General features: G+C 62.1%; 1 protein-coding gene across 6 annotated transcripts; it reads right to left on the minus strand.

Moving 5' to 3' along the window:
- Positions 1–6801: 6801 nt before the first annotated feature.
- Positions 6802–25114, minus strand: FASN (fatty acid synthase). Of its 6 annotated transcripts, none has more exons than XM_045489949.1 (42): positions 24923–25111; positions 23083–23242; positions 22179–22331; positions 20902–21075; positions 20601–20801; positions 20339–20461; positions 20137–20252; positions 19892–20026; positions 18793–19255; positions 18514–18701; positions 18159–18348; positions 17315–17409; positions 17070–17204; positions 16782–16985; positions 16513–16628; positions 16074–16249; positions 15800–15991; positions 15636–15716; positions 15338–15517; positions 14972–15148; positions 14689–14892; positions 13909–14213; positions 13212–13604; positions 12966–13130; positions 12765–12883; positions 12503–12657; positions 12171–12374; positions 11840–11990; positions 11578–11756; positions 11350–11469; positions 11054–11176; positions 10712–10935; positions 10417–10618; positions 10159–10310; positions 9957–10048; positions 9619–9770; positions 9279–9524; positions 8851–9039; positions 8295–8525; positions 7948–8171; positions 7758–7856; positions 6802–7610 (listed from the first exon to the last, which is right to left on the minus strand). In XM_045489949.1, exons 2-42 carry the CDS (start codon positions 23207–23209, stop codon positions 7221–7223), a joined length of 7545 nt encoding a protein of 2514 aa, XP_045345905.1. In that variant the 5' UTR covers positions 23210–23242; positions 24923–25111; the 3' UTR covers positions 6802–7220. The 6 variants fall into 6 exon arrangements, with proteins under 6 accessions (XP_045345905.1, XP_045345902.1, XP_045345901.1 ...); XM_045489946.1 differs by having other exon boundaries at positions 23083–23211; positions 24923–25040; XM_045489945.1 differs by having other exon boundaries at positions 23083–23216; positions 24923–25036.
- Between the last annotated feature and the right edge of the window lie 1333 nt (positions 25115–26447).

A 26447-nucleotide genomic window follows, 5' to 3' on the forward strand; every position in this document is an offset into this window, starting at 1 on the left:
TTGAGGATTTTTGCATCCATGTTCATCAGGGAAATTGGTCTATAGTTCTCCTTTTTAGTGGGGTCTCTGTCTGGTTTTGGAATCAAGGTAATGCTGGCTTTATCCCTTAGATAAATGCCTAGTAGTGCAACTGCTGGGTCGTAGGGTAGTTCTATTTTTAGTTTTTTGAGGAACCTCCATACTGTTTTCCAGAGTGGCTGCACCAGTTTGTTTGCATTCCCACCAGCAGCGCAAAAGAGATCCTCTCTCTCCGCATCCTCGCCAACATCTGTTGTTGCCTGAGTTGTCAATTTTAGCCATTCTGACAGGTGCGAGGTGGTATCTCATTGTGGTTTTAATTTGTATTTCCCTGGTGATGAGTGATGTTGAGCATTTTTTCATGTGTCTGTTAACCATCTGGATGTCTTCTTTGGAGAAGTGTCTATTCCTGTCTTTTTCCCATTTCTTCCCTGGAATATTTGTTTTTTGGGTGTTGAGTTTGATAAGTTCTTTGTAGATTTTGGAGGCTAACCCTTTATCTGATAATGTCGTTTGCAAATATCTTCTCCCATCCTGTCGGTTGCCTTTTAGTTTTGCTGATTGTTTCCTTCTCTGTGCAGCTTTTTATTTTGAGTTGTCCCAGTAGTTCATTTTTGCTTTGGTTTCCCTTGCCTCCGGAGACATGTTGAGTAAGAAGTTGCTGCGGCCAAGATCAAAGAGGTTTTTGCCTGTTTTCTCCTCTAGGATTTTGATGGCTTCCTGTCTTACGTTTAGGTCTTTCATCCATTTTGGGTTTCTTTTTGTGTCTGGTGTAAGAAAGCGGTCCAGGTTCATTCTTCTGCGTGTCGCTGTCCAGTTTTCCCAGCACCACTTGCTGAAGAGACTGTCTTTATTCCATTGGATATTCTTTCCTGCTTTGTCAAAGATTAGTTGGCCATACGTTTGTGGGTCCATTTCTGGGGTCTCTATTCTGTTCCATTGATCCCAGTGACTGTTTTTGTGCCCGTGCCATACTGTCTTGAGGATTACAGCTTTGTAATACATCTTGAAGTCCAGGATTGTGATGCCTCCAGCTTTGGTTTTCTTTTTCAGGATTGCTTTGGTTATTCAGTGTCTTTTCTGGTTCCATACAAATTTTAGGATTGTTTGTTCTAGCTCTGTGAAGAATGCTGGTGTTGTTTTGATAGTGATTGCACCGAATATGTCGATTGCTTTGGGTAGTATTGATACTTTAACAATATTTGTTCTTCCTATCCATGAGCATGGAATAATTTTCCATTTTTTTTTGTGTCTTCTTCAATTTCTTTCATAAGCTTTCTATAGTTTTCAGTGTATAGATTTTTCACCTCTTCGGTTAGGTTTATTCCTAGGTATTTTATGGTTTTTGGTGCAATTGTAAATGGGATCGCTTCTTGATTTCTCTTTCTGCTGCTTACTTGACGTAAAGGAATGCAACTGGTTTTTGTGCATTGATTTTATATCCTGCAACTTTGCTGAACTCAGATCAGTTCTAGCAGTTTTTTGTTTTTTTTTTTGGTGGAATCTTTTGGGTTTTCCATATAGAGTGTCATGTTGTCTGTGAAAAGTTAAAGTTTGACCTCCTCCTGGCCGATTTGGATGTCTTTTATTTCTTTGTGTTGTCTGATTGCTGAGGCTAAGGCTTCCAATACTGTGTTGAATAACAGTGGCGAGAGTGGACATCCCTGTCTTCTTCCTGACCTTAGGGGGAAAGCTCTCAGTTTTTCCCCATTGAGAATGATATTAGTGGTGGGTCTTTCATGTATGGTTTCTATGATCTTGATGTATGATCTTTCTATCCCTACTTTCTTGAGGGTTTTTATTAAGAAAGGATGCTGTATTTTGTCAAATGCTTTTCTGCATCTATTGAGAGGATCATGTGGTTCTTGTTCTTTCTTCTATCGATGTGATGTATCACATTGACTGTTTTGCGGATATTGAACCAGCCTTGCATCCCAGGTATAAATCCCACTTGGTCGTGGTGAATAATTCTTTTAATGTATTGTTGGATCCGGTTGGCTAATATCTTGTTAAGGATTTTTGTATCTGTGATCATCAGAGAAATTGGTCTATAGTTCTCCTTTTTAGTGGGGTCTCTGTCTGGTTTTGGAATCAAGGTTATGCTGGCTTCATAGAAAGAGTTTGGAAGTTTTCCTTCCATTTCTATTTTTGGAACAGCTTCAAGAGAATAGGTGTTAACTCTTCCTTAAATGTTTGGTAGAATTCCCCTGGAAAACCATCTGACCCTGGACTCTTGTTTTTTGGCAGATTTTTGATTACTAATTTGATTTCCTTACTGGTTATGGGTCTGTTCAAATTTTCTATTTCTTCCTGTTTCAGTTTTGGTAGTGAATATGTTTCTAGGAATTTGTCCATTTCTTCCAGATTACCCATTTTATTGGCATATAATTGCTCATGATATTCTTATTATTGTTTTTTATTTCTGTTGTGTTGGTTGTGATCTCTCCTCTTTCATTCTTGATTTTATTTATTTGGGTCCTTTCCTTTTTCTTTTTGATCAATCTGGCTAGGGGTTTATCAATTTTGTCAATTCTTTTTTTTTTATTAAAAAAATTTTTAAATGTGAATTTTTGAGAGAGACAGAGCATGAGTGGAGGAGGAGCAGAGAGAGAGGGGGACGCAGAATCCAAAGCAGGCTCCAGGCTCCCAACTGTCAGCCCAGAGCCTGACGTGGGGCTTGAACCCACGAACCGTGAGATCACGACCTGAGCTGAAGTCGGATGCTTAAACAACTGAGCCACCCAGATGCCCCTTTGTGTGAGTCTATTTCTTGACTAATTATTTTGTTCCATCGATCTACTTATGTATCTTGATGTCAATAAACACAGTCTTGATTGTTACAGCTTTGTAACAAATCTTGAAAAACCTTGGAATCAGGCAACATAACGTCTCCACTGAATTGCACTGGCTGTTCTGCGTCCTTGGCATTGACACAGATTTTAGCATCAGCGTGTCAATTCCTAAAGTCTGTTCAGATTTTGATAGAGATTGTATTTGGCTCCATGAGTGGAGTGTCTGACTCTTGATCTCTGGGTTGTGAGTTTGAGCCCCATGTTGGGTGTAGAGACTGCTTATAAATACAATATTTTTAAAAACCTATAGGTCACTTTGGGGAGAATTTACATGTTAACATTGAGTTTTCTAATCCACGAGCACAGCACATCTCCCTACTCCCTTCTTTGATCTTACTCAGCGGTGGAAACACCCTTCTGCACCTTCATCATATTTATCCTGAACTGTTTCTTCCTTGGAGGATGCTGTTGTGGATAGTATTGATTTTTTAACATCAACATCTGTCTGTTCATCCCCTGTAGGTAGTCATGAGATGGGGTTTAGCATACCGATCTCTCCTGCAGTCTTGCTAAACGCATTTCTTACGTCCAGGTTTTTGTGGGGTTCCATCAGCTCTTCTGCAAAGGTGACCATGTTGTCTGCAAGCAGGGACAGTTTGATCTCTTCTCTTCTAGTCTCTGTGCCTTTCATCTCTGCTCCTTGACTTGCTGCACTGACTAGCGCTTCCAACATGGCGTTGACTGGAGGTGGTGGGGCTGTGGGTCTCTGCCTTGTTCCTGGTTGCAGGGGGAGCATTTGCCCTTTGGCCACTAGGAACAGTGGCAGCTGCAGTTTTCATGGAGGTCCTTCATTGGGTTTGGGAGGTCTCCTGTTTCTAGCCAGCGGAGAGCTTCCTCACAAGGAGGCATTGGGTTTTGTACATCTGCGTTCAGCACAGGCTGTTTTCTGCACCCAGTGGGATAATCCCTTTTTGGCCATGAATGTGGTGAATTATATTGATTGATTAAAAAAAAATTTTTTTTTTTTTACATTTATTTTTTAGAGACAGAGAGACAGAGCACTGGTCGGGGAGGGATAGAGAGGGAGACACAGAATCCGAAGCAGCTCCAGGCTCCGAGCTGTCAGCACAGAGCCCGACACAGGGCTCGAACCCACAAACTGTGAGATCATGACCCGAGCTGAAGTCAGATGCTCAACTGACGGAGTCATCCAGGCGCCCCTGTATCGATTGATTTTTGAACGTTGAACCAGCCTTGCATTCCTAGGATAAACCCCCTTGGGTCATGGTGTATTGTCCTCTAACATGTGATTCTGTATGCCACAATTTTGTATAGAATATTTGCATGTGTGATCATGATGGATATTTGTAGTTCTGCAATGTCTGTTAGCTTTTGTATGAAAGTAATGCTGGCCTCATAGAAGAGTTGTACATTGCTGCCTTGCTCGTGCTCTACCAGGTGAGGTCACAGCAACAAGGCAGCCGTCTGTAAGCCAGGAAGAGAGCCCTCACCTGGGACCAAACTGGCAGGAACCTTCATGTTGGAAGTCCTTGCCTCTAGAGCTGCGGGAAAATGAATTTCAGTCTAGAGTATCATGAACAGACTAACATGTCCCCAAAATATATCCTGTAAGTTGAATTCTTTTGAACTTATTGAGACTGGTTTCCTTTCCAAAATTCAAGAAGAGTTTGGATAGAGTGGGTAATAGTTTTTTTCTTAAATTTCCAGCAGGAAAAGTTGTCATTCCGGTCTGGAGTTTTCTTTGTTGGAAGGTTTTTCACTACAAACTCGCTTTTTTCTATAGATGTAGGGTTACTTGGGTGGTACTATTTCTTCTTGATTATGTCTTGTGTGGACTTTTTTCATTTTATCTAAGTCGTCCAATTGTTTGGCATTGAGCTGTTCATAATATTCCTTTATTAGTCTTTTAACATGTGTAGAATCTTAGCGACAACACTTCTGTGATTCCTGATGGTGGTAATTTGTGTCCTTGGTTTTTTTTTTTTCCAGGTCAATCCGGGTTACGTATTTTTGGTTCTCAAAGAAGCAGCTTCTGGTTTCACTAATTTTCTGTTCTTTTTCTGTATTCTATCCAATGGATTTGGACTGTGGTGTGTGCTATTTCCACTATTCTCCTCAGTCTGGGTCTCGTTTGCTGTGTTTTTAGTTTCTGAAGGTTAGTTCATTTGAGAAACTTCCTTTTTGCCGCAGGCCTCCCGTGCGGTCTCTTCTCCAAGTACCACAGATGCAGCTGTGCCATTTTCTCATTCAGTTCGAAAAAGTATTCTTTTCCAGTTTCTTCTTTAACCTTTGTATTTTTTAGAGTTCTTACTTGGTTTCTAAACACTCAAGGATATTCTCAAGCTCTTTTTGCTACTGATGTTAATTTTATTTGATTGTGACTAGAGAAAATATTTTATAGAAGTTGATTTTTTTTTAACTTACCGACACTGGTTTTATGACCCAGAACGCATACTATCTTGGTGTACTTTCCATGTGAATTTGGAAAGAATTTGTGGTTGGGTGGAATGTTCTATGTCAATTAGGGCAAGTTGGTTGGTTCAAGTCTGGTTCAAGTCTTCTATACTGATTTTCTTCTTGTTCTACCAGTAAAGGAGAGAGGGCTTTTGAAATCTCCAACTTTGCGAATTTGCACGTTTCTTCTCCCTGACCTACAACCTTTGCTTCCTGTATTTGGGAACTGTTACGGGGCATAAAAGTTCAGGATCGTTATACCCCTTCGGTTAGCGGACTCTTTTGTCATTATGCAGTAACTATTTGTCCCCAGTGTATTTTTCCTCTGAAATCTTTGATAATCCTACTCCAGCAATCTTTCCACTGTTGTCAGCATGGTTTTAGACCCACATAGCGTGTATCAGAACATCCTCTTCCACGGCTGCACAACATTCCAGGCACAAACACACCACACTTTTACATCCGTTTTTCTGTTGGTGGACACTTGGCTTGTGTCCATGTGTTGGCCACTGCCCGTGACGCTGCTGCGAACAGCGATATACACGCACGTTTGAGCCTGTTTAGAATTCTTTGGGGGTGTGTACCTCAGAGTGGATTTGTTGGCTCACGGGAATCCTATCTACATTGAGCTCTCTGAGGAACACGGAAGGGCCTCCGGTCTGGTTCTGGGTTCAACGTGTCCTTTTTGAAACCTAGAGTTGGGCCCGAGCCTCTGTGCCCTGGCTTCCTGATCGCAGGCGCCAGCTCTCTGTGCTCATCTCCACCAGTCGGCCCAGAACGCTCGGCCCGCAAACCCACTGGTGTCCACCTCACCCCTTCGCTCTTGGGATTCAGATGCTCAGGGGACCTCCCTGCCCCTCCAATAGCCTCTGATCCAGTGTCCGTACCGTCGCCTAAACTGATCAGTCTCTCGTTCAGCTTGGCCAGTTATGCCAACGCTAGGTGTCGCTGGGGAGGCGAGGAGACTCACACCTATGACCAACTGAATTCAAGTAAAGGTCATTCTCAGTAACGGAGATAAGCCACCTCACACGAGCTGAAACCCTGGAGAACAATCCCGAGGTTTCCTTGAGGAATAAGGAATTCTGACAAGCCGCCCAGGGAAAATCCAAAAATTGCCCTGGCTGATCTTTCGAACACCCCCAACGATAGAAGACGAGACTCTCCTGCCGGTTCTGTTTCTCTGGCGAAGCCCCGCCCGCCCCAGCCCTGCAGGCGGTGTGCAGCCTGGCGCCGTCCCTCTCTCCGAGCACGCATACGCACGCTCCTGCGGGCAGGGGGCTACGGGGACCATGGGGGCAGCCCCTCTGGACCGCAGGGACGTGGCGGGACAGTACTGGCCCCACAGCAGCTGCCGGAGGAGGGAAGAAAGGGTGACCGGAGGCTGGAGCTCACGTGGGTTTAATTGGGGGGGCGGGGGGGCTCTGTGGGACAGCAGCGTGCACCAGGTTGGTGTAAAAACCGAACAGGATCCAGACGTGGTTCTTTACACTGACGGTTACAGTAAATTCCAGAATTCCAGCAGCAATTTGAATCATGTTTTTGAAAAACGAACACAGACGAACACAGGGCGGGTGTCCCCGGGGGCTGCCCCCTTCCGCAGGCCCCTGCATCATGGGGGCCCCGGGGCTGGGGCTCCCGCGCCGCCGGCCTGCGCAGGGTGGACGAGGCCCTGGCGTTTCCCGGGCGACGCAATAAATAGGAGAATCAAATGGAGAACCGAGGAACAGGCCTGTGTGGCAGGCCCCAGGCGGTGCACAAGGCTCTGCTCGGCCGGCGGCCAGGCCGACTCTTCACAGACCGAGGCAGGTCTCCGAGTCGGCGGCGCAGCCCCCATCCGCCCACCGCCCCAGGCCCGTGGTCGGTCGCGCGCCGTGGGCAGGGGTCTGGGCCGGGTGGTCCCACCCGCAGGACCCTCCCTGGGCCCCGGGGCGCTTAGCCCTCCCGGACGCTGACGCGCGGCTCGGCCAGGGAGCTGTGGATGATGCTGAGGATAGTCTCCAGGCCGCTGCCCTCCAGCAGCGTGCGGTGGTCCCCCTCGATCACGTGCACGGACACCTTGCCGTCGCACACCTGGGACAGGTTGTAGTCGGCGCCCAGGCCCTCGCCGTACACGCTGCCCGTCTTGGCGCGCAGCAGCGTCACGTTGCCGTGGTAGGTGGCCCGGGGGATGTACTGCTCGGCTGCGCGCAGCTTGTGGTAGAAGGAGCGTGCCGCGAAGCTCAGCTCGCGGGGGTCCAGGCCCGCGTGGCTGCGCGTGATCAGGTCTACGGTGGCCGCCACGCGCTCCTCCAGGCCCTTGAGGGGCAGCAGCGCCTCCAGCACCTGCGGGAAGGGTCTCTGAGCCCTGCGTCGGCCGCAGGCTGCCTGGGGCGGGGCGGGGTGGGGGTGGGGCCCTGAGACTGTGCTGTGGGGGAGGGGGGGCTTCTGGCCCACCCCCCCCCCCCCCCCCGGCCGGCTCCCGGGACCCACCCTGTTGTGTTCCATGTCGGTGAACTGCTGCACGAAGAAGCACATGGCCTCGGCCTCGGCCTCGGCCTCACAGCCAGGGGTCAGCTTCGCGCGGTAGCTCTGTAGGCAAAGAGGGGCTGCTGGAGCCGCTGGCCGGGCCGGGACCCTGGGGGTGGGGTCGGGAGTCCGCCGCCCCCACCGGGGCCCTCACCTGTGTGTAGGCCAGCACATAGGCGTGCGAACCGTCGAACAAGAAGAGGCTGTTGTGCGCGGGGGTGGGGCCCTGCTGCGCGGCCTGCAGCTGCGAGCACATCTCGAAGGCCACGCAGGCCCCGTAGGAATAGCCGGCGATGCGGTAGGGCCCCTCCGGCTGCACCTGCCTGATGCACTCGATGTAGTAGGCGGCCAGACTCTGGATGCTGTCCAGGGGCGCAGCTGTGGGGCAGAAGGAGGCTCAGCCGTGGGCAGGAGGGGCCTCCCCCGGGGAGCAGGGGCGGGGACAGGCACGCCATCCCACGTCATCAGGGGTTGGAGACAGCCTGGCTGGCCGGGTCGCACCTCGAGTGCACTGTAGGCCGTAGGTGGGGATGCTGAGCTTGGACGCCAGGCTGCGGAACACAGCGATGGAGCCCTCGATGGGGTGCACCAGGAACAAGGGGCGCTCAGAGCTCTGCACCGAGTTGAGCCGTGTCAAGGTCGGGCCCTCGGGGTTCACCAGCAGGGTGCTGAGGTTCAGCTGGGCCTGCTGGCCGGCAGGGGTGTCCTCCTTGGGTGTGGGGGCTGCCAGCTCTGCGAGGAGGGGCGGATGTGAAGGAGGGCCAGGGGCACACAGATCCCCCGGCACGTGAGCACCTCCCTCCTCCCCCCCCCCCCCCACCCCCCCGACAGCTGACCCAGGCTACAGGACTAGGGTGGGGGGGTGGGCGGCACTGGGCCCCACTGAGGGCTCTCAGGAAGGGGCCAGATGGACAAACCTGACCTGCCCATGGGCCGATGGCACAGAAGGGCCCTGGTGCCACTCAAGGCATGTGCACCCCAGACCCCGTAAGAGCACGGGCCACGGTGGCCCAGGGGCCTTCCCTTTCCTCCAGTTGCTCTCCCTGCGGTCACGCACCATTAGCTGTGCCAGCCTTCGAGGAAAGCTCCTGCAACTTCCGGAGCGTGAGCTGCCGGATGTCCCGCATGGACATCACCAGGTCATGCTCGCGCTCCAACATCTGGCGCACCTCCACGCCCATGAGCGAGTCCAGGCCCAGGTCTGCCAGTGAGCTGTCCAGGTTGACGGTGGCCAAGTCTCGGATGCCTGGGGACAGGCGCTCGGTTGGCAATTCGGGATGGGGAGCGGGGCCGGACACCTCAGGGGCCAGGTCTCCGGAGCGAGGGCCGCGTCACTGCGGTTGGCATGCAACCCCCACCCGGCTCTGTGCGGACCCCTGGTGCCCGTCCCTCCCTCGGCGAAAAAGCAGGGCCTCTCTTAAAGCCGGGGAAACTGAGGCTCGGGGGAGCAGAGCGTCTGCCAGTGTGCAAAGGCGTCTCCCTCACCCAGGATGTGGGCCACGGCCTCCATCGGGTCCTGCGAGCCACTGCTGTCATCGTGGGCAGTGGCCTTCTTCTCGGCCAGCACAAAGCTGCTCAGGACGGGGTGGGGCTGGTTCAGGAAGAGGTCCAGCACCTCCAAGCAGGAGGCAATCCGCTGCGGCAGCGTCCCGCCGATGACCGTATCGTTGGAGCCCATGGACTCCAGGACAATGCCCACGTCACCGATGGCGCCCCACTGAATGGCGAGGCCTACGGGACAGGGCCAGGGGGGCCGGAGTGAGCGTGGGCCCGAGTGGGGGCAGCGGCAGGCGGGGGCTGCTGGGCGAGGAGTGGACGGGCTCACCCGGGAGGCCGTCGTGCTGGCGCTTCTCACACACGCGCTCCATGGTGGAGTTGGCGAAGCCATAGTTGGTCTGGCCGGCGTTGCCGCGCCCGCAGCTCACGGAGGAGAAGGCCACAAAGTAGTCCAGCTCGGGGCACGCAGCTCGGGTCACCCTGTGGGCGCTTGAGTCACACCCTGCTGGCTGGCCCAGCCCACCTGCCGACGCGCCCAAGGGTCCCCACCTGCCCGTCTGCTTCCGCTTCCCTAAACCCCCACGGAGGCCTGTGGCCTGGTCCCCGGGCGGCTGTGGGAAGGCCGTGTCGGGGGATGGGGACGGGACGGGGGCTCGTCCGCCTCACCTGTCCAGGTTCACGGTGCCGCTGTACTTGGGCCTGTTGACGTCCTGAAAGAGCTCAGGGGTTTGGTTCTCCAGCATGGCGTCTCTCAGGACCTGGGGACGAGGGACCCTCAGCACCTGCCCCGACCTCACGGCTTTGGAGGCTCGGCCTGGGAGAACCTTCCCTGGGTGGCCGGCTCCGGCCCCTTCAGAATCACACTCACCACGGCCAGGTTAAAGACGCCTCCCACGGGCCCCAGCTGCGTGGCCTCATCAATGAGGCTCTGGGCCCCATCCAGCGAGCTGGCGTTGCTGGTGGACACCAGGACCTGTATGCCCTGGCGCCTCCACTCACGGACCTGCTTGGCCTGGTAGCCTGTGGGACACAGGGCAGTGGGGTCAGGCCAACCGGGGGTCCTAACCCGGAGAGCACACAAGGGCTGAGCTGACCGGGTGCCCCCTGCAGCCCCAGGCCTGCTCACCTGTGCGGATCCCAGAACGAGAGGTCAGCACGAGTTTCCGGGCCCCTCGCAGCACAAGCCACTGGGCCAGCTCCAGGCCGAAGCCGCCCAGGCCCCCGGTGATGACATAGCTCTTATGGGCCGGGCAGTAGGTCCTGGACACGGCGGCCATCAGGGTGGGACCCGTCTCCCGCAGCACCGCCTCCGGCTCCTCCCTGCGCACCTGCATTCGGAGCAGCGGCCGTGCTCGAGCGCTGCCCCTGGGGCTGGAGCGGAGGGAGCGGGGGGAGCCGGGGCAGCCGGGCCCCCTCCTCACCTGGATGACCACTTTGCCGATGTGTTTCCCTTGGGCCATGTAGCGGAAGGCGTCCTCCACCCGGTCCTTGGGGAACACGGTGCACTTGAGGGGCTGCACCACACCGTCCCGGATGCCCGCCTTCAGCAGCGCAGCCACCTCCTGCCAGCTGTTCCCACCTTCATCCATGAGCGAGTCCAGCAGAACCCCGTGGAAGGTCACGTTCTTCAGGAAGACGGCCATGCCTGGGCGGATAGACGGGAGGGCTCACGGCCCACAGCCTACCCCGTGGACCTGGCGCCCCCTCCCCGCCGCTGGCCTCTTGCCACCCTGCCCGCCCGCCCTGTCCACTGCCCGCCTCACCCAGCAGGTGGTTGTTCGAAAGGTCGAATTTGCCAATTTCCAGGAACCGGCCGTGCTGGGCCAGGCACCGCACGCTGGCCTGTAGCTTTTCTTCCGCCAGAGAATTCAGCACCAGGTCCACACCTTGGGGGTGGGGGGAAGAGGGGTCCTCACTATCACACCTGGCCCAGGTCCGCAGGGCCAGGCCCTGTCGCTGCCTGGGCCAGTGAGGAAGGGGAGAGGAGAAGGCAGGGGTGTGGGCAGAGAACACAGAGGGACGTGCCGAGGACGCCCCCGGAGGCCCTCGAGCCACTCACCCTTCCCTGCCGTGTGCCGCAGCACGTGCTGTTCAAAGGACGTGTCCCGGGAGTTGGCGAAGCTGGTGTCGTCGAGCTGGGGGAACCTAGCCTGGAGGTACGCCCGCTTCTCGGCCGACCCTGGTGGGCAGAGGTGTGTCCCGGTGAGCCAGGCTGCAGGGCTGGGGCGTGGGGCGGGGGGGGGGGGGGGGGGCAGCCCCAGACTCCCGGGAGGGCCGGCAGACCTACCCACGGTAGTGAAGACGCGGCAGCCCAGGCTGAGGGCGATGGCGATGGCGGCCTGGCCCACGCCGCCCGAGCCTGAGTGGATGAGCACCGTCTCCCCAGGGTGCACGCGCCCCCGCACCACCAGCGAGTAGTAGGCAGTTGTGTAGACCACAGGCACCGAAGCCGCCTCCTCAAGGGTCCTGCGGGCACGGCGCAAGGGGTCAGCTCAGGACAGCCTCAGCCGTGGCCGTGGGGCCCTGGACTCACAGCCCCACAGACTCACCAGCTGGAGGGCACCTCCCACAGGAAGTCCTGAGAGAGCAGGACGGAGGTAGCCAGGCCTTCGGCGGGCACCAGCCCCATGACGCGCTTGCCGCTGGCATCTCGGCCAGAGAACTCCATGCCCAGCAAACAGCTGTGGAGGGCCCACTTCCCTGGGGACAGACGGTGGGGGGTGAGCCGTGCATCTCCCTAGGGGAGCCCAAGGTACAAGCTCAGGCCTGAGAGGCCTTCAGGTCCCTGAGCGCTGGCGGGGCAAGGAGCCCTCTTCCTCCCAGGTCCTGACCTGACCTGGAGATTTGGGCCTGGCTGTGCCCGTGGTACCCGGCTCGTACCTGGGATGGCGTCAGGGGACAGCTTGCCCGTGGCCAGCATGATATCTCTGAAGTTGAGGGAGGCATAGTGGACGGCACAGAGCTGGGCGCCGGGGCCGGTGAGCTGGGTGTGACGCAGAGGGGAGCAGACCCAGCGGATGGAGGAGAGGTCCCCCCGCGTGAGGACGTTCACGAAGGCGTGCTCGGTCTGCTCCTCTGGCAGGCCTGGGGGTGACAGGAGGCGGGGCTGCCACGGGGGCTTCCCAGGCAGGGTCTCCAGCCCCCCATCCTCCTCAGCCCACCCCGCTACAAGGCAAGGAGCCGGTGGGGGGGGGGGGGGGGGGGAGACTCACCGCGCTCCAGGGGGAAATGGCGGAAGGCCCCCCAGGCCCCGTCTCGGTAGACATTCATCACGAGGTCCCCCCGTAGCACCTTCTGCAGCTCCGAGGAGCCGGGGTCCAAACTCGGGGTGCGGGACGTGCTGCTGAGGTTGGACACCAGGATGCACCTGTGGGCAGCCGCACAGGTGAGACGAGGCTGCGTGGGGTGGGGTTGGGGGGGGCACCAGGAAGGTGAAGGAGGGCAGAGGGCATGCAGCTGTGTCGAGTCCCTCACCGAATCCGGTGCCCGCCAGGCTCTCTGCGGAGACAGTTCACCAAGCCCACGACGCCTGAGTCGGGGCAGCTGTTGGCTGTTAGCCACACGGGCTGATGGGAGGAGTCGGCCAAAATGTCCTGCAGGATGACAGAGTGGTTGGCCTCCGGGAGGGTCCCCAGGCCCAGGCATGTGGTGCTGGGGGGCCCAGCCGAGACTGACCTTCAGGGAGTTCACCCACTGGAAACTGGGGTCCTCCACAGGCAGGAAGACAGGGCTGTCCTGTGGGACCGGCCGACGGCACAGGAAGAGCACAGAGCCATAGAAGGACTTCTTCAGGGCCACCAGGTGCAGGGACGCCGCGGCAAACAGACTCTCCCACTCGTCCTGCACGTGGGGGGAGCAGTCAGTGCTTGCCCCGCCCCCGGCCCCACCCCCCGGCCTCCCGGCCCCGCCCCACCCCTGCACCTGGCTTAGAAGGCTCTGCTGGCCTCGCCGCGGCTCCGGGCAGGTGAGGAAGGCGACCGTCTCTCCAAGGGGGTGTCCTTTGAGCAGAGCGTGCAGCAGCAGGAAGCCGCCCTCCTTGAGAGCGGCCCCCATGTTGCCAACGGCCGTGGCCGGGTCACCGAGGCTGGCCACGGCACAGTTACACAGGAGGAGATCAGCCGAGCCCAGGCTGCCAGGGGCGGGGCCCGCAGGGTCCCACTGGCCCTGGGCTATGCCGTGCTGCTGCAGCTTGGCCTGCACGGCCTCCAGGGCCTGAGGGTGGCGGTCAGTGGCCGTGTACTCCAGCTGCAGCATGGGCTGGGTGTTGAGCAGCGCTGGGATGTGAGAATACAGGTGGCCATCGCCAGCCAGCACCTGGAGGTGGGGACAGCTTCCTGGATCGGCCGCCACCAGGCAGGCGTCCCGACGCAGGCCGGTGACGTCTGCCAGAAGGGCCCACCCGCCGACCTGGCCCAGGAGACCGCCAGCTAGCATCAGCCCCGTCTGCGGCGTCCACGGAATCCCCTCCCCTCTCCGAGCCCGCTGCTCGGCGCTCGGGGCAGGACGGCAAAGGACGGAAGGGCAGCACGGCCTCTGACCGGGCGAGCTCGCGGACTGGTCTGGTCTGCCCAGCCTGGGCCCGCACACGTTATGCTGGACTGTCCGGACGGGCACCCACCTCCACGACCTTCATCTTGAGGCTGGGCATGTTCTCCACGGCGGTGTCCACGCAGGCCTTGAGCGCCGGGGAAGCGAGGAGGCCGCTGAGCAGGGGGTCGTCCTGCAGCAGGGGCCTCTGTTGGGCCAGCAGCTGGCCCAGCTCCAGCTGGAGGCCCCCGTTGAGCTGCAGCTGGCAGGCGGCCGCCAGCAGCCGGGGCAGGCCTTGCTTTGGAGGCTCCTGGGGGGCCTGGGCCCCGTCCAGCCCAGACACCACCATCTTCAGCCCCTGCTGGGCCACCTTGGTCTGCAGCGCCTGTGCCAGCCCTGGGGAGGGACGGGCACCGGACAGGGGTCTCAGCTGGGCCAGTGTTCCCCGAGCCCCCTGCCCCCGCCCCCACAGCAAATGCCCACTGCCTGGGCAGTCCGGCCCTCTAGGGCTAGGAGCTAGCCTCCAGAGGGGCTCAAGGGGGCCGTGCTCCCCATCGAGGTGTGAGCCCCACAGAGAGTGGCCTCGGGACCCTGACCTCCTCAGCTGCGCCCAGCCCCCCACCAACCACCCCCCAGCTATCTGCACGGGTGCGAGCACTCCACAGGGGGTGGGCTGTGGGGCCGGGCCCCGGCGTGGGCATCACACTCAGGCGGCTGGCCGGGACACAGCTGGGGTGGGGGTGGCCCGAATCCATCCTGGCTCCCTGTGCTCTCCCTGAAGTCTGGGAGCCTCTCGAGGAGGCAAGTCGAGGCCCCCGGGGAGCAGGAGGTTGCAGGCCACGGCGGGTCCCGGTGGGGGGCTGGGCCTCACCCCTGCACAGCTGCAGCCCCTCCTGCAGGGCCGCGTCTCCAGCCAGGAGCCCCTCCTCCGTGTGCGGCGTGAAGCAGAACTTCTCCAGGATGGGCGCAAACTGCTCCTGCTGCCGCCGTGGGGCCATCGAGGCGTGGAGGCCCGAGATGAGGACGCCGCCGGCCACCGTGCTGTTCAGACAACTGTTCACCAGCACGTTGACCGCTGCAGAGAAAGGCTGAGTGAGCGCGGGCAGTGCCCAGTGCAGGGACACGGGGGTGCGGGCACTGGGGCGTGAGGCTACCTTGGGCCTCGCCCTGCGAGTACACCCTGCGCTGGTGGGTGGCGGGGTCGATGCGGACAGAGGTGATGCGGGTGGGCAGACGCAGGCCGCACTGGGCCAGGCCCAGGATGGATGTCTGCAGCATGGCGTCCAGGAACGTCACCCAGTTGTTCTTCCACAGCAGCCGGCCCGCGTTGCCTGTGGAGAGGGGCCGTCAGCTTGGCTGGGCAGGCCTCAGGCTCGTGGCACCCTCTCCCCCAGAACGGCCCTCTCTCCACGCGGCCTGGGCACCTGGATGCCGGGTGGCAGGTCAGGCTTGGTCCGGCCCTAAGGGAGGTGGCCCTGGGGCCCGTTCCTGGAGTGTCGAGGGGGGACCTGGCACCCTACCTTCGAGGTTGGCCTCGAGGATGCCTTGAAAGTGAGGGCCATAGTCGTAGCCACGCAGCCTCAACTCTTTGTACACGTCCCTCTGGCTCAGGTGGAACGTAGCTGTGGGGTCCGTGGTGTCCAGGCCGTCCCGGCTGTCGAACAGCTTGGTGTCGGGGTCCTCCCACTGGTAAACCTTCCCTACATGTGGGGGACAGGAGAGCCTGTGGGCGGGTGGAGTGGAGCTGGCAGCCAAGGGTCCCCTCGGAGGCCAAGCCCAGTGGAGACCCTGCAGCCGGGCCAGGCACCATCTGCTCACCGCTCACTATCAGGTTGCCGTTCTCAGACACCTCGAAGGTACGGGAAGCCTGTAGGAGCCGCACTTCCAGGGGCACGGTCCCTAGGGACGGCAAGGCGGGAGATCAGCGGCGGGGGTCAGCGGCCAGCCCTCCCACCCCGGCCCCGGCGGCCAGCCCGTCTCACCGGTCTTGGGGAGGACGGTAGCCTGGTGCAGCGTCACGTCCTCAAACACCACGGGTACTTGTTCCATGTTTTGACTCAAGGTCCGTGCCAGACTCTTCCAGACCAGGCACAGGTAGCCGGTGGCGGGGAAGAGGACGCGGCCGTCGATGCAGTGGTCCACCAGGTAGTGGTCAGGGGATTCAGGGCTGATGCCTGCACGGGCTGGGCCTTAGTGCCGGTGCCCAGGAGGGAGCACCCCCGCCCCCCCCCTCGCCCCACCTCAGCCCCGACTCACTGATGTTGCAGACGGTGGAGGCAGAGGAGCCACTGGAGCCGCTGGGGAAGTCCTTGGCGGTGGGGACGTCCCAGGTCTGACTGTGGTCCCACTTGATGTGAGGGGAGATGAGAGGGGTGCCCCGGGGCACCGGGAACTCCACGGGTGGAAGCAGGCCATTGGGGTTGACATCGAAGCTGGGGGTGGGGGAAAGGTTTGAGGGGCTCGCCCAGCCCAGGTGGCCTTGCTTGGGGCTACCTTGTCCTACCCACGGCCAACCGTCTCCCAGAAGACCCGGGGCAAGGCCAGGGTAGGGCGAGGGCTCAGCACCTGCCCGCCCACTTCCCGGGGAAGACCTCACTCTGCGGCCTGGTTAACACACCTTGTTATCGGGGACGAGCCTGGAATGGACGCACCCCCGCCCAGACCCCCGGTCCCCCAGCAGGGGCAGCTGACTCACCCCAGCAGGTGCAACTTGCCCACGTTGCTGAGGAAGAACTCCAGATTGTCTCTTTGGTCCTTCTTCATCAGAGGGACGATGGTACAGCTGGGCTTCAGGCCTCTCTTGAGGACGGCCTGGGAGAGCAGACGGGCTTGGCCTTCCTGACTGGGTCCCCCGCTGACCCCCGGGCCTGGCAGACGGGCTTGGCCTTCCTGACTGGGTCCCCCTGCCCCCGGCCCCAACGCGCCAAGACTGCTGCCCTCACCCCGGTTCCCACCAGGGCGCACCTGCAGCAGGGCATGGGGGGCGATCTCCAACACCACGGCGTCCCTGGGCACGTGCCACAGCGCCTCCTGGAACAGCACGGGGCTCACCAAATTGTTGACGTTATACTCCGCCGAGAACGTGCGGGCCAGGCTGCCCTGCCACTGGGCCTCGGGGATGGAGGTACTGAGCCAGCGTGCCGAGCGGGGCCGCGGCTCCCGGATCACCTGTGCACAGGACGTGGGTCAGGCCCCTGCTGCCCTGCCTCCGGGAGCCCCCGCCTCCGGGGCGCCCAAGGGTGGCCAGCCCACCTTCTTGAGGGCCTGAAGCAACGTGGGGGCGATGGAGTCCATGAAGTAGGAGTGGAAGGCCATGCCGCCCGTCCGCACCTCCTTGGCAAACACACCCTCCTGCTTCAGCTCCGCCACGAACGCAGCCACCTCGGCCTAGGGACGGAGACGTCAGGGGGCTGGACGAGTGGATCTGGGCTGTCCCCCCAGGTCGCCCGGGTGACGGAGAGGGGACTTGGGGACAAGCCTCGCCTCCTAGGCCCCACCTGCGGTCCCGAGATGGTCACTGTGTCCTCAGAGTTGTGGCAGGCGGGCACGACACCAGGGGGGCAGCGCTGCTTACACTCCTCCCAGGACAAGCCTGTGGGCAGGGACGGCCTCAGGGGGCAGCTGCGGGGAGCCAGGGGGCCCTGCCCGAGAGCAAGACACTGCCCAGGGCGGGCCCTAATGACAGGGGTGTGGTAATGACAGCCGCGGAGCGGTGCCTTTATGGGCCGCTCTCACTCCTGCTGTGTTTGATCTCAGGGGAAGGAAGGTGTCCTCCCTGGTGCCCCACAGGCCGGGAGCGGGGTCTGGGCTCCTAACACCTCTCCTGCCAGCCCTTCAGGGCGGTGGCTCTCTGAGGTGTCCCTCCCATCACAGCCCAGCCTGCCCGAGGCATGATCATGCCCGCCCCTTCCCCTGAAGCCTACAGGAACAGATGCCGGCGGAGGAGAGCCAGGACCAACCGTCCCGACGACCCTGGGACTTCCTGTGCGTGTGTGTGTGTGTGTGTGTGTGTGTGTGTGTGTGTGCGCGCGTGCACATACGAGAGGATAGCTGTCCCCACCTGGCTTCAACTCAGGCGCGTGGAAATGGCACCAGCATTTACAAACGCGCCTCAGTAAACGTGCTAGATGTCAAGGCCAGTGGGCGTGGGAGGCCACTACGGCGGGTCCTGAAGGGGTGCTGGGGTCTGTCACTCTGCTGTGAGGACGGCGGCCAGTGGGGCCCCCCCAGGACCCCACCTCTGCCCAGCGTGAGTGTCAGGAGTGCTAGGAAGACAAACCTCCCTGGACACCCTTAGGGCTGTGGGCCACACGGGATGGGGGACCATGGGGGGACACCCACCGACGGCCGCCATGGTCCCCAGTGGGATGTTGGCCTCCTTGATGCACTGGCCCCTCCAGTAGGCGGCGAGGATGGCCTCCTCCTGAGACAGGCAGCCATCTGCGTAGCCGCAGGCCATCTCACCCAGGGAGTGCCCGATGATTCCGTCGGGCCGCAGACCCATGGAGTTCAGCAGGTCTATGAGGGCGATCTGGGGGTGGGGTGGGGGAGGCGTGGAACACAACACATCATGCCAGTCCTGGGGACACCAGGCTGGCCACGTGCACGGTCACAGCAGCCTTGTCCAGCCCGGTGCCCGCTCCCCTCCCCACAGTTCCTCGTCCTGCCCACCGGCCCCTAGGCCCCGCAGGTGCACCTGGATGGCGGTGAGGCTCACGAAGGCGTGGACGATGTCGTCAAAGGTGGCCTCGTCTGTGCTCAGCAGCAACTCAGACACCTGCAGTCCCAAGGGCTTCACGGCCTCGTCGGAGCGCAGGATGGAGTCGCGGAAGCTGTCCAGGCGCATGAGGCTCAATCCCATCCCGCACCACTGTGCGCCCATCCCTGTTCCAGCGAGAGGCGTCAGGGGTGGGGGCCGCGCAGCCCTGACCACCCGCTCACCCGCCGGGGAGGGCCTGGGGAGCAGGGTCCTCACCCGAGCAGATGAACCAGAGTGGACGCTCGCCAGCGGCCACCTGCTGTACCTCCTGGCTGCCACCCTTGCCACCCAGCACGGTGTAGCCCCGGAAGGGCATGGCGGTGGGGGAGATGGCCGCGATGTCATTGAGCATGCTCACGAAGGCCAGGTCCTGGCTGTGCCGGCGGCCTTGCTCCAGCAGACAGTGCACGGCCTCCGGGGTGCGTCCGCTGGCCCGCAGCAGACGGGGCAGAGAGGTGTGCCGGGTGGGTGCCAAGGGCGGCCGCAGATTGGGCTGGAGAATGACGTGCACGTTGGAGCCGCCGAAGCCGAACGAATTGATACACACGTTGCCTCCGCGGACGGGCAGGGGCCGCTGCACCACCTGCAGCCGTCCGTCCTGGAGCGCGGGGATCTTGGTGTTCGGGCTCCGGAAGTGCAGGTTGGGGGCCCAGAGCCCATGCTCCAGGGACAGCAGCACCTGTGGGTGGCTCGGAGTTGGTGGGGTGGCTGACCTCGCACTCCCTACCTGGAGTGGGGGATCCCCCCTCCTGAGACCACACTACAGGCCCTGCCCCCCCACATTCACCCTGCTGTGGCACAGGGACCCGGTGACCTAACCACATGCCCCTTCCCCTCTCTGGGCCTCGTGCCTTCACCTGGGGCCCCACCGACCCCCCAGGCTGATGGGCTACGGGACCTGGACACAAAGGTCCCTCCCAGGCCTCACCCCTAGTCCCGATCCTTGCAGGAACTACAAACAGATTCCTGTGTCAGCCCGAAGGAGCTGAGAGCGTCAGGAAGCCCCCACCATACCCAGAAACTACCACTGCTTGGTCTCCCCACAGACCACCCAGCCCCCACTGGCTGGTGAGGAGGCTGTGGGACTGGCGGCGGCGGCAGCAGCGGCGGGGGACGGGGGGGGGCGGTGAAGGATGGGCCACCTGTCTGGGGCCGTCCCAGCCACTTCACCTTCCCTAGCAGAGGGTCTGACCCACAGTGAGCCAGGGTAAAGACCTGTCCTATACTCGTGCCCTGCTGTCCGGGCCTCGATGGCCGGCACCCCACGGCACAGCCTTGCCTGGCACGTGGGATGGCTCCAGACCAGCCCACCCACCTTGGCCAGAGACACGAGCCCCGAAGCGGGCTCCGGGTGCCCCATGTTCGACTTGGTGGACCCGATCAGCAGGGGCTCCTGGCGGGAGGGACACAGGGCTCGGGTGATGCCGTTCAGCTCCTGGGGGTCCCCCACCTGCAGAGGACAAAAGGGAAGGTCAGGACTCCACCTGGGCGCCTCTTAGGAGCGAGGCGTGGACCCCACCTGGGTGCCTCTTAGGAGCGAGGCGTGGATGTGGCTCTCACCTTGGTCCCTGTGCCGTGGGCTTCGATATACTCGAGGGACTCTGGGCTCAACCCAGCCGGCTCGTACAGCGAGCGGATGAGCTGTTCTTGGGCCTCCCCGGAGGGGAAGGTCACACCTGCGGGAGGAGCCAGGCCTCAGTCCCCAGCCGCCGACCGCCTGCGGTGGGCCGGCCCGGCTCCTTGGGTCCCCAGCCGCACCCACCTTGCTCCTTGCAGCCGTCCGTGTTGGTGCCGGCGTTGAGGATGGTGGCGTACACACGCCGGGCCAGGGACTTCTTGGTCAGCAGGACGGCCACCACGGCCTCCGCACGGCAGTAGCCGTCCCCTGAGGGCAGAGGACACCTGTGCTGGCGCCAGGCCCCCGGGGCCGGGAGCTCGGGGCAGAGCTGGGCGAGCTGGCGTCAGATGGGAGCCGGGGTGCGAGCACCGTCCGGCGGCCCCCCCACCCCCCGCCCGCAGCTCACCGGACTCGTCGAAGGCCTTGCAGGTTCCGTCGGGGCTCAGCATGCCGAGCTTCATGAACTGCACGGAGGTGTTGGGCTTGAGCAGGATGTTGAGGCCGCCCACGATGGCCGCGGGGCACTCTCCCCTGCGGATGGCCTGGTAGGCGTTCTGAAGGGCCAGCAGGCTGGAGGAGCAGGCCGTGTCCAGAGCGATGCTGGGCCCTGCAAGCGAGAGGCTCTAACAGGGCGCCCCCCGACTATTCGCCCCAGCCGCCCTTCCTGGGGGGAGCCAGAGGCCGGGAGGGGCCGGGTGGGGACCCACCTTTAAAATCAAAGAAGAAGGAGAGGCGGTTGGCCATCATAGCCCGCTGGCAGCCCACCATGCTGTAGCCCAGGAGAGTCTCGGGGTCTCGGCTCAGAGCCTCTGAGGCCTCCGAGCCGCTCACGCCCACCCAGACGCCTGTGTGTGTCCCTCGCAGGGTAGCCGGGTTGATGCCTGCAGGAGACAATGGTAGAGCCTGGCAGCCAGGCCTGCTAGAGAGCACCCAGCCCGCACCTCACCTCTCGGCCTCTCTGGCTTGGGTGTGGGGGACCCCATCTCAGCCTAACTCTGGAGGAGCCTGAGCAGGACAGCCGGCCCAGGTAGGGCTGAGGACAGATAAGTGGGTCACGAGGAACCAGGGGCCCAAGGGACAGATGGGGCTCCAGGCTCTGGGGTTAGGCAGAGGCCAGAGACAGCTGGAGGTAAGGACAGAAGGCAGCATTGTCCCCAGGATACTCCCCTGGCCCCTGGTGTCACCAGCAGGGTCTGGCAAGCCCCGATGACCAATGAGCACCCAAGCACCAAGGGCAGCCTACTCTAGGACGAGCTGAGATAAGGAGACAGAGGAAGACAAAGGCTAAGTGTCCAGGCTGGGAAAGGAGGGAGGGACCCTGGCCAGCCCCTGGGGGATGGCGTCCAAGGTCTCTGGGTGGGGCCCGGGCAGTGGGAAGCCTCTGCCAGCCTTTCACCTCAAGGTGCTGTGTGCAGGTCGGGCCCCGGGCCTGGCCGGCACCTGCTGCAGGGTGAGAGAGCCGAGAGGCCAGGACTGGCCCCCACCCCCACCTGCCGAGGCACCACACCCACACGGCTGGCCTCCTCTCCATGCCCCTGGGGCGGCAGGGACAGGTGTGCTCCCCGTGACAAAGGACAGCCGCCGTGAGGTACCCATCCAAGGCCAGACACGGCCCAGAGAGAGGAGTGGAGAGTGGGAGCCCTGGGGGCAGAATCCCGCCTCCTGCCCTGCCTGGCACTCCACCGGGGCCCCGAGGTCAGCTGTACGTTGGGGAGGGAGGAAACTGGGCCACCTGGGCATGTGCAGTTGTGAAACCCCCGACCTGCTGACAGACCTACGCCTCCCAAGACCATTGGCCCTGGACCAGGGCCCAGGGAGCCACGGCGGCTTCTGCTTCTGCCCGGATTTCTGTGCTTTGACACTTCTACCCTGAGCACAGGTTGCTTTTAGAAGCGAGAAAGGGCAGTGCTGTCGTGTCTCCTGGGGGAGCGGGGACTGCAGAGACCGGCCCCCAGCCCTAAGTTGGCCACGGTTGAGGACCCACCTCCATCCAGGATGGCCTCGTAGGTGACCTCCAGTAGCAAGCGCAGCTGGGGGTCCATCGTGTGAGCCTGCTTTGGGTGGACCCCGAAGAAGGAGGCATCGAACTTGGACAGGTCCTTTAGCTTGCCGGTACGCTTGGGCAGGCCGTAGAGTCCTGCAGACAGGGGCAGGTGGAGGGCTGTGGGCCCCGAGCGACCGACAGCAAGGCCCCTGCCTGCTGTGATGGGGAGCTACAAGCTCTCCAGGGGGACCGAGCAGCGGCCCCAGAAGCAGGGCCTAGTGCTGCTGGGCCTGGGGTGCCACTGGCACCACGTGGCCGACTAAGACCCCAGCCGTGCTCTGAGAAGGGGACCCGCTGGGCGGGCCTCAGAGCAGAGCAGGGTGGGGACAGTGCCTCCCCCAACCCACCGCTGTCCTAGCTGGAGACCCTCTCTGCCTGGCCTGCCGTTGCCTGGCTGCTGAGATCGGGCCAGACTCTACCGTGCTGACTCACATCCCGTAGATCAGGTAGAGCCGCTCTGCAAAAAATCCTCCTGGGCGGGAGGGAGTCAGACCAGCTTCCCAAGAGAGCCTGGTGTCTTATCTGACTGCCCGGGACTCGTGGGCCGGCAGGGACAGAGTAGTGGGTGGTGGGGCCAGAAGCACCTGCTCGCCTGGCCTCACCCTGGCTCTGCTCCCCCAGCAGATCACCTGGCTTGACTATAACACGGGTGGACGCACGCCCGGGTTGGCCCTCAGCCTCCCAGGCCCCGGCTCCGAGGCCCCTCCGGGCAGCAAGGCTCTGCAGTTAGGACTGGGACTCAGGCTGGAGCTGGTCTGCTCTGGGCAGCCGGGAGGCTGCACCCACAGCAAGCACAGGAGAGGGGCATCCACGTGGGAGGGGAGCCTTAGGACCCCCCACTCACCTGCCTTCCACCTCCTGTCATCGTCTGTCACCATGTCCACGCCGCCGATGAGGTTGGCCCAGAACTCCTCCATGTTCTCGGACTCGGGCAGCTTCCCGGACATGCCAGCAATCACAACGTCCTCCATGGCTGCTCTGTGCAGGGGGAGTGATGTGGGGGCCTGGCGCCGGTCAGATCCGGCTGCCAGACCACCAGGCTGCAGCCTCTCCCCTGGCTTTCTAACCCCACAGCACCACCTACGGGTTTGCGAGCGGTGAGCCCAAGATCCAGGAGGCCAGCTCCTGCGCCCTGGGCTGGCCAGGACAGACGCCTCAGGTGTATGGGGGAGTCCACAATGGTCCAGCCAGCCCTCACTTTTCACTGGGAGGACTGGACCCTCTGGCCTTTGGCACTGGCCTGGCACTTCTGGGGCCCTGGCCTGGGGTGACCACCACCCCCCCCATGGCCCTGCTGCCTCATATCTGGACCCCAACAGTCCCTGCAACCTCTGCAACCTGCCGCTGGGGTGCTCCTGGGAGAGGGCCTCACAGAGGGCAGCAGGCAAGGCCATCCCAGAAGGGCCGAACTCTTCCTAAGACAAGACCGCTGGGCACTCCATCTGTTAAGAGCTAACCCAGTAAACCAAGCAAACAAAAAAGAAAGGGTACTGAGGTTTGAGGGAAGGAAATATGGCAGTGGGGGAACGCCAGCCCACTCTAACCAGTCAGTGGGCCCTGCACTCCAGTGCATCCCAGGCCGCTCTCCATGCTGGGGGCAGGGGCCTACTGTCACCCAGGGCAGCCCTCAAACTGCACTCGAAGGGCTCTGGGGAAAAGACGGCCCCTGCCCAGAGCTGGACCCACCCAGCCAGTCTAGCCCCTCCAGCAGGGAGAATCGTTCCTGGTTCTGGCCTGCAAGTGCCGCCCAGGCCCGCACACCTGTGCAGGTGAGGAGGCATCGGGACACTGCTGGCCTAACTCCACACAGCCTGCCTGGCCATCCGGACTAAGGTCCCCGAGGCCCCCCGTGCAGAGAAAGCCCAGGCCACCCTGGGCTTAGGGGTCCAGGAACCCCTGGACAGCCCCTGAAGAAGGGTGCAAGGCCAGGGTTACTCTGGCAACTTCCGCCAAGGCCCGAAGGCCTCGTGGCACTAATGAGCGGCAGACACGCCAGCCCGCCGCCCTCCCGGGTCTCCGGGTCCCTCTGAGCAAGGGCGCGTGAGCCGAAAGCAGCGTCTTCCTTGGGCGGCGCGGCGGCCCCGAGTCCCGGCCGGGAGGGAGCCCCCACCCCCGGCGCTGAATAAAGAGCCCTTTGGCGGCCCGGAGGCTCCAGCGCTCGGGCGGCAGCTTCCTCCCGAGCGCGCCCGCTGTTCTCCCTACTTGCTATTCACGCCGAGTCCGGCGCGGCCCGGGCAGGGGCTGGAGACCCCGCGGCGCCGACCTCGCCCCGCCGCCACCGCCAGCCCGCCCTCCAGAACTTCGGGGTTCCGCGCGGCGCCCACGTGATGGAGACTGGTGCCCCCCCCCCACCCCCGCCGTGCTCCCGGAGTCCTGGATCGCGCTGGGCCGCGTCCCTCCGGCACCGGGCGCGGGGGGTGCCGCGGGCGGAAGGGGTCGGCGGCCAAGCCCGTGTGGCCCAGCCCGCAGCCAAAATGGCTGTTCGCAGCGCCCCGGCGTGCGCCCCTCGCCATCGCCCACCTGCCCCACCGGGCCTGGGGCGCGGCGCGCCGGCCCTCCGGGCGCCCGAACCCGGCGCCCCGATCACCCAGGCCGGGGACTCGGACTCGGAGCCCGCGACCTGGCCGGCCGACCTCTCCCCTCGGGCGTCCCCCGGGCCCCGAGCCCGGCCGCGCCGCTCATACCTGGTCTGGGCGCGGGTGGCGGGCGGAGCGGGCGGCGGGGCGCGAGGATGGAGCGCGGCGGCGGAGGGGAGGCCGGGCCGCTGCCGTCTCTCTGGCTCCCTCTAGGCCGGCGCCGACTCTATTTAACCGCGGCCGTCCCCGCGCGGACACGCCACATGGGCTGACAGCTTGGCTGCGCCGCCCAGGCCAATGAGCGTCGGGGCTGCGCCCCGGGACCCGGCGCGCCGCCGCCAGTGGGGTGATGCGGCGCGCCGCCGAGCCGCCGGGACCCGGCGCGGGGGCGCGCAGGGCTGGGGGACCCGGCGCCCGGGGGGCGCCATGGGGGGCGCCGCATCACCCCCGCCCCCGGCTTCCGTGCCCCGCCCCCCAGGCCCGTGGCGCGGAACCGCCGGCGGCGCACGCGCAAGCGCAGGGGACTGAGCCCGCAGCAGGCCCCCGCCCCCTCCCGGCCTCGGGCTGCGGGGGCCACGTGTGCGCGCCGCGCGGGTGAAGTTGGGCGGGGATGTGCTTGGGCCACTGTGGGGTCATCGTGGGGGCACGTTAGGGGCCGGCCGGACCCCCGAGAGGACCGAAGGACGGACGGGCCCCGGATCTGGCCGCGCGGAACCGGGCCGGGGGATGGGGGTGGGGGTGGGGCGGGACCCTCGCGTCGCCGCGGCCAATCGGGGGCCGGGGGCGTGCGCGCCGGCCCAATGGCTGCGCACGAGTGGGCGTTGCTAAGCGATAGGGTGATGGGCCGGGCGGCGCGGCGGTCGTTGACCCCTGCCGAGGGCGCCCCGGGCGGGGTCACTGCCGGTCACCGCAGCGCGGCGTGGCCAGGCCTCCCCAACCTCGCGGGCCGGCGCGCGCGCGCCCCTCTGGCTCCCGGAGCCCGCGGGGTGGGGCGTGGCACGGACACCAATTGGCGCGGTGCGAACAAAGGCCCCCCCCCCCCCTCCAACGGGCAGAGGCACTCGCGCGCGCACGGGGCCACTCGCCCCCGCGGGCGCGCACACAACCGGCGGAGTCTCAAACCCTGCGTCTGGGGGCATTTTCCCTGCTCACGTGGTTACCGAACTTGCAAAAAGACCTAGGCTTCCAGACCAAAAAGAAACAGGCGGCCCGTCTAGGGGTCACCTGAGAGTCCAGGACGACCGCCATCCAGCCCTGGCGACCATGCGCTGCAGGGCCGGGCCCCCTGATGGGCCCCCACGAGGGCTCTTTGTGAGGCCAGAAGAGCCCCTAGCGGTCCCTTGCATGGCCAGAGCCCCGCTGCTTCTTCGAAGCCACCTCATTGTCTTGAAATCAAACGCTGCTCCCTGGACTCCATGGCGACCCCTTCCGCCTGGCTTTCAGGAGCCCAGGAGCTGTGTGGAGCAGGACACTGGCTAGGGACAGCACAGAACGGGATTGGCACCGTGAGTCCCGACCACACAGCTTCACTTGGCCACGTGCCCCTGCATGCCCCACAGCGCTCACCAGCCCCGTTAAGGTCCCATTGGCAGCTGGGTGCCGGGATGCTCCAGTCTCTCGGGTGGCATCCTGT

Source organism: Leopardus geoffroyi, chromosome E1, assembly GCF_018350155.1.
Source record: "Leopardus geoffroyi isolate Oge1 chromosome E1, O.geoffroyi_Oge1_pat1.0, whole genome shotgun sequence".
Lineage (NCBI taxonomy): Eukaryota > Metazoa > Chordata > Mammalia > Carnivora > Felidae > Leopardus > Leopardus geoffroyi.

Bases quoted from the DNA above. Each gene is read 5' to 3' on its own strand.
- FASN (XM_045489947.1), bottom strand. From the start codon at position 23,209: ATGGAGGACGTTGTGATTGCTGGCATGTCCGGGAAGCTGCCCGAGTCC. The intron at 11,470-11,577 runs GTAGGTCTGCCG...TCTGCCCACCAG, and splicing joins CCGCGTCTTCACTACCGTGG to GGTCGGCCGAGAAGCGGGCG. The intron at 7,857-7,947 runs GTGAGGGCCCCG...CTTTGCCTACAG, and splicing joins ATGTGCTGGCCTACACACAG to AGCTACCGCGCGAAGCTGAC.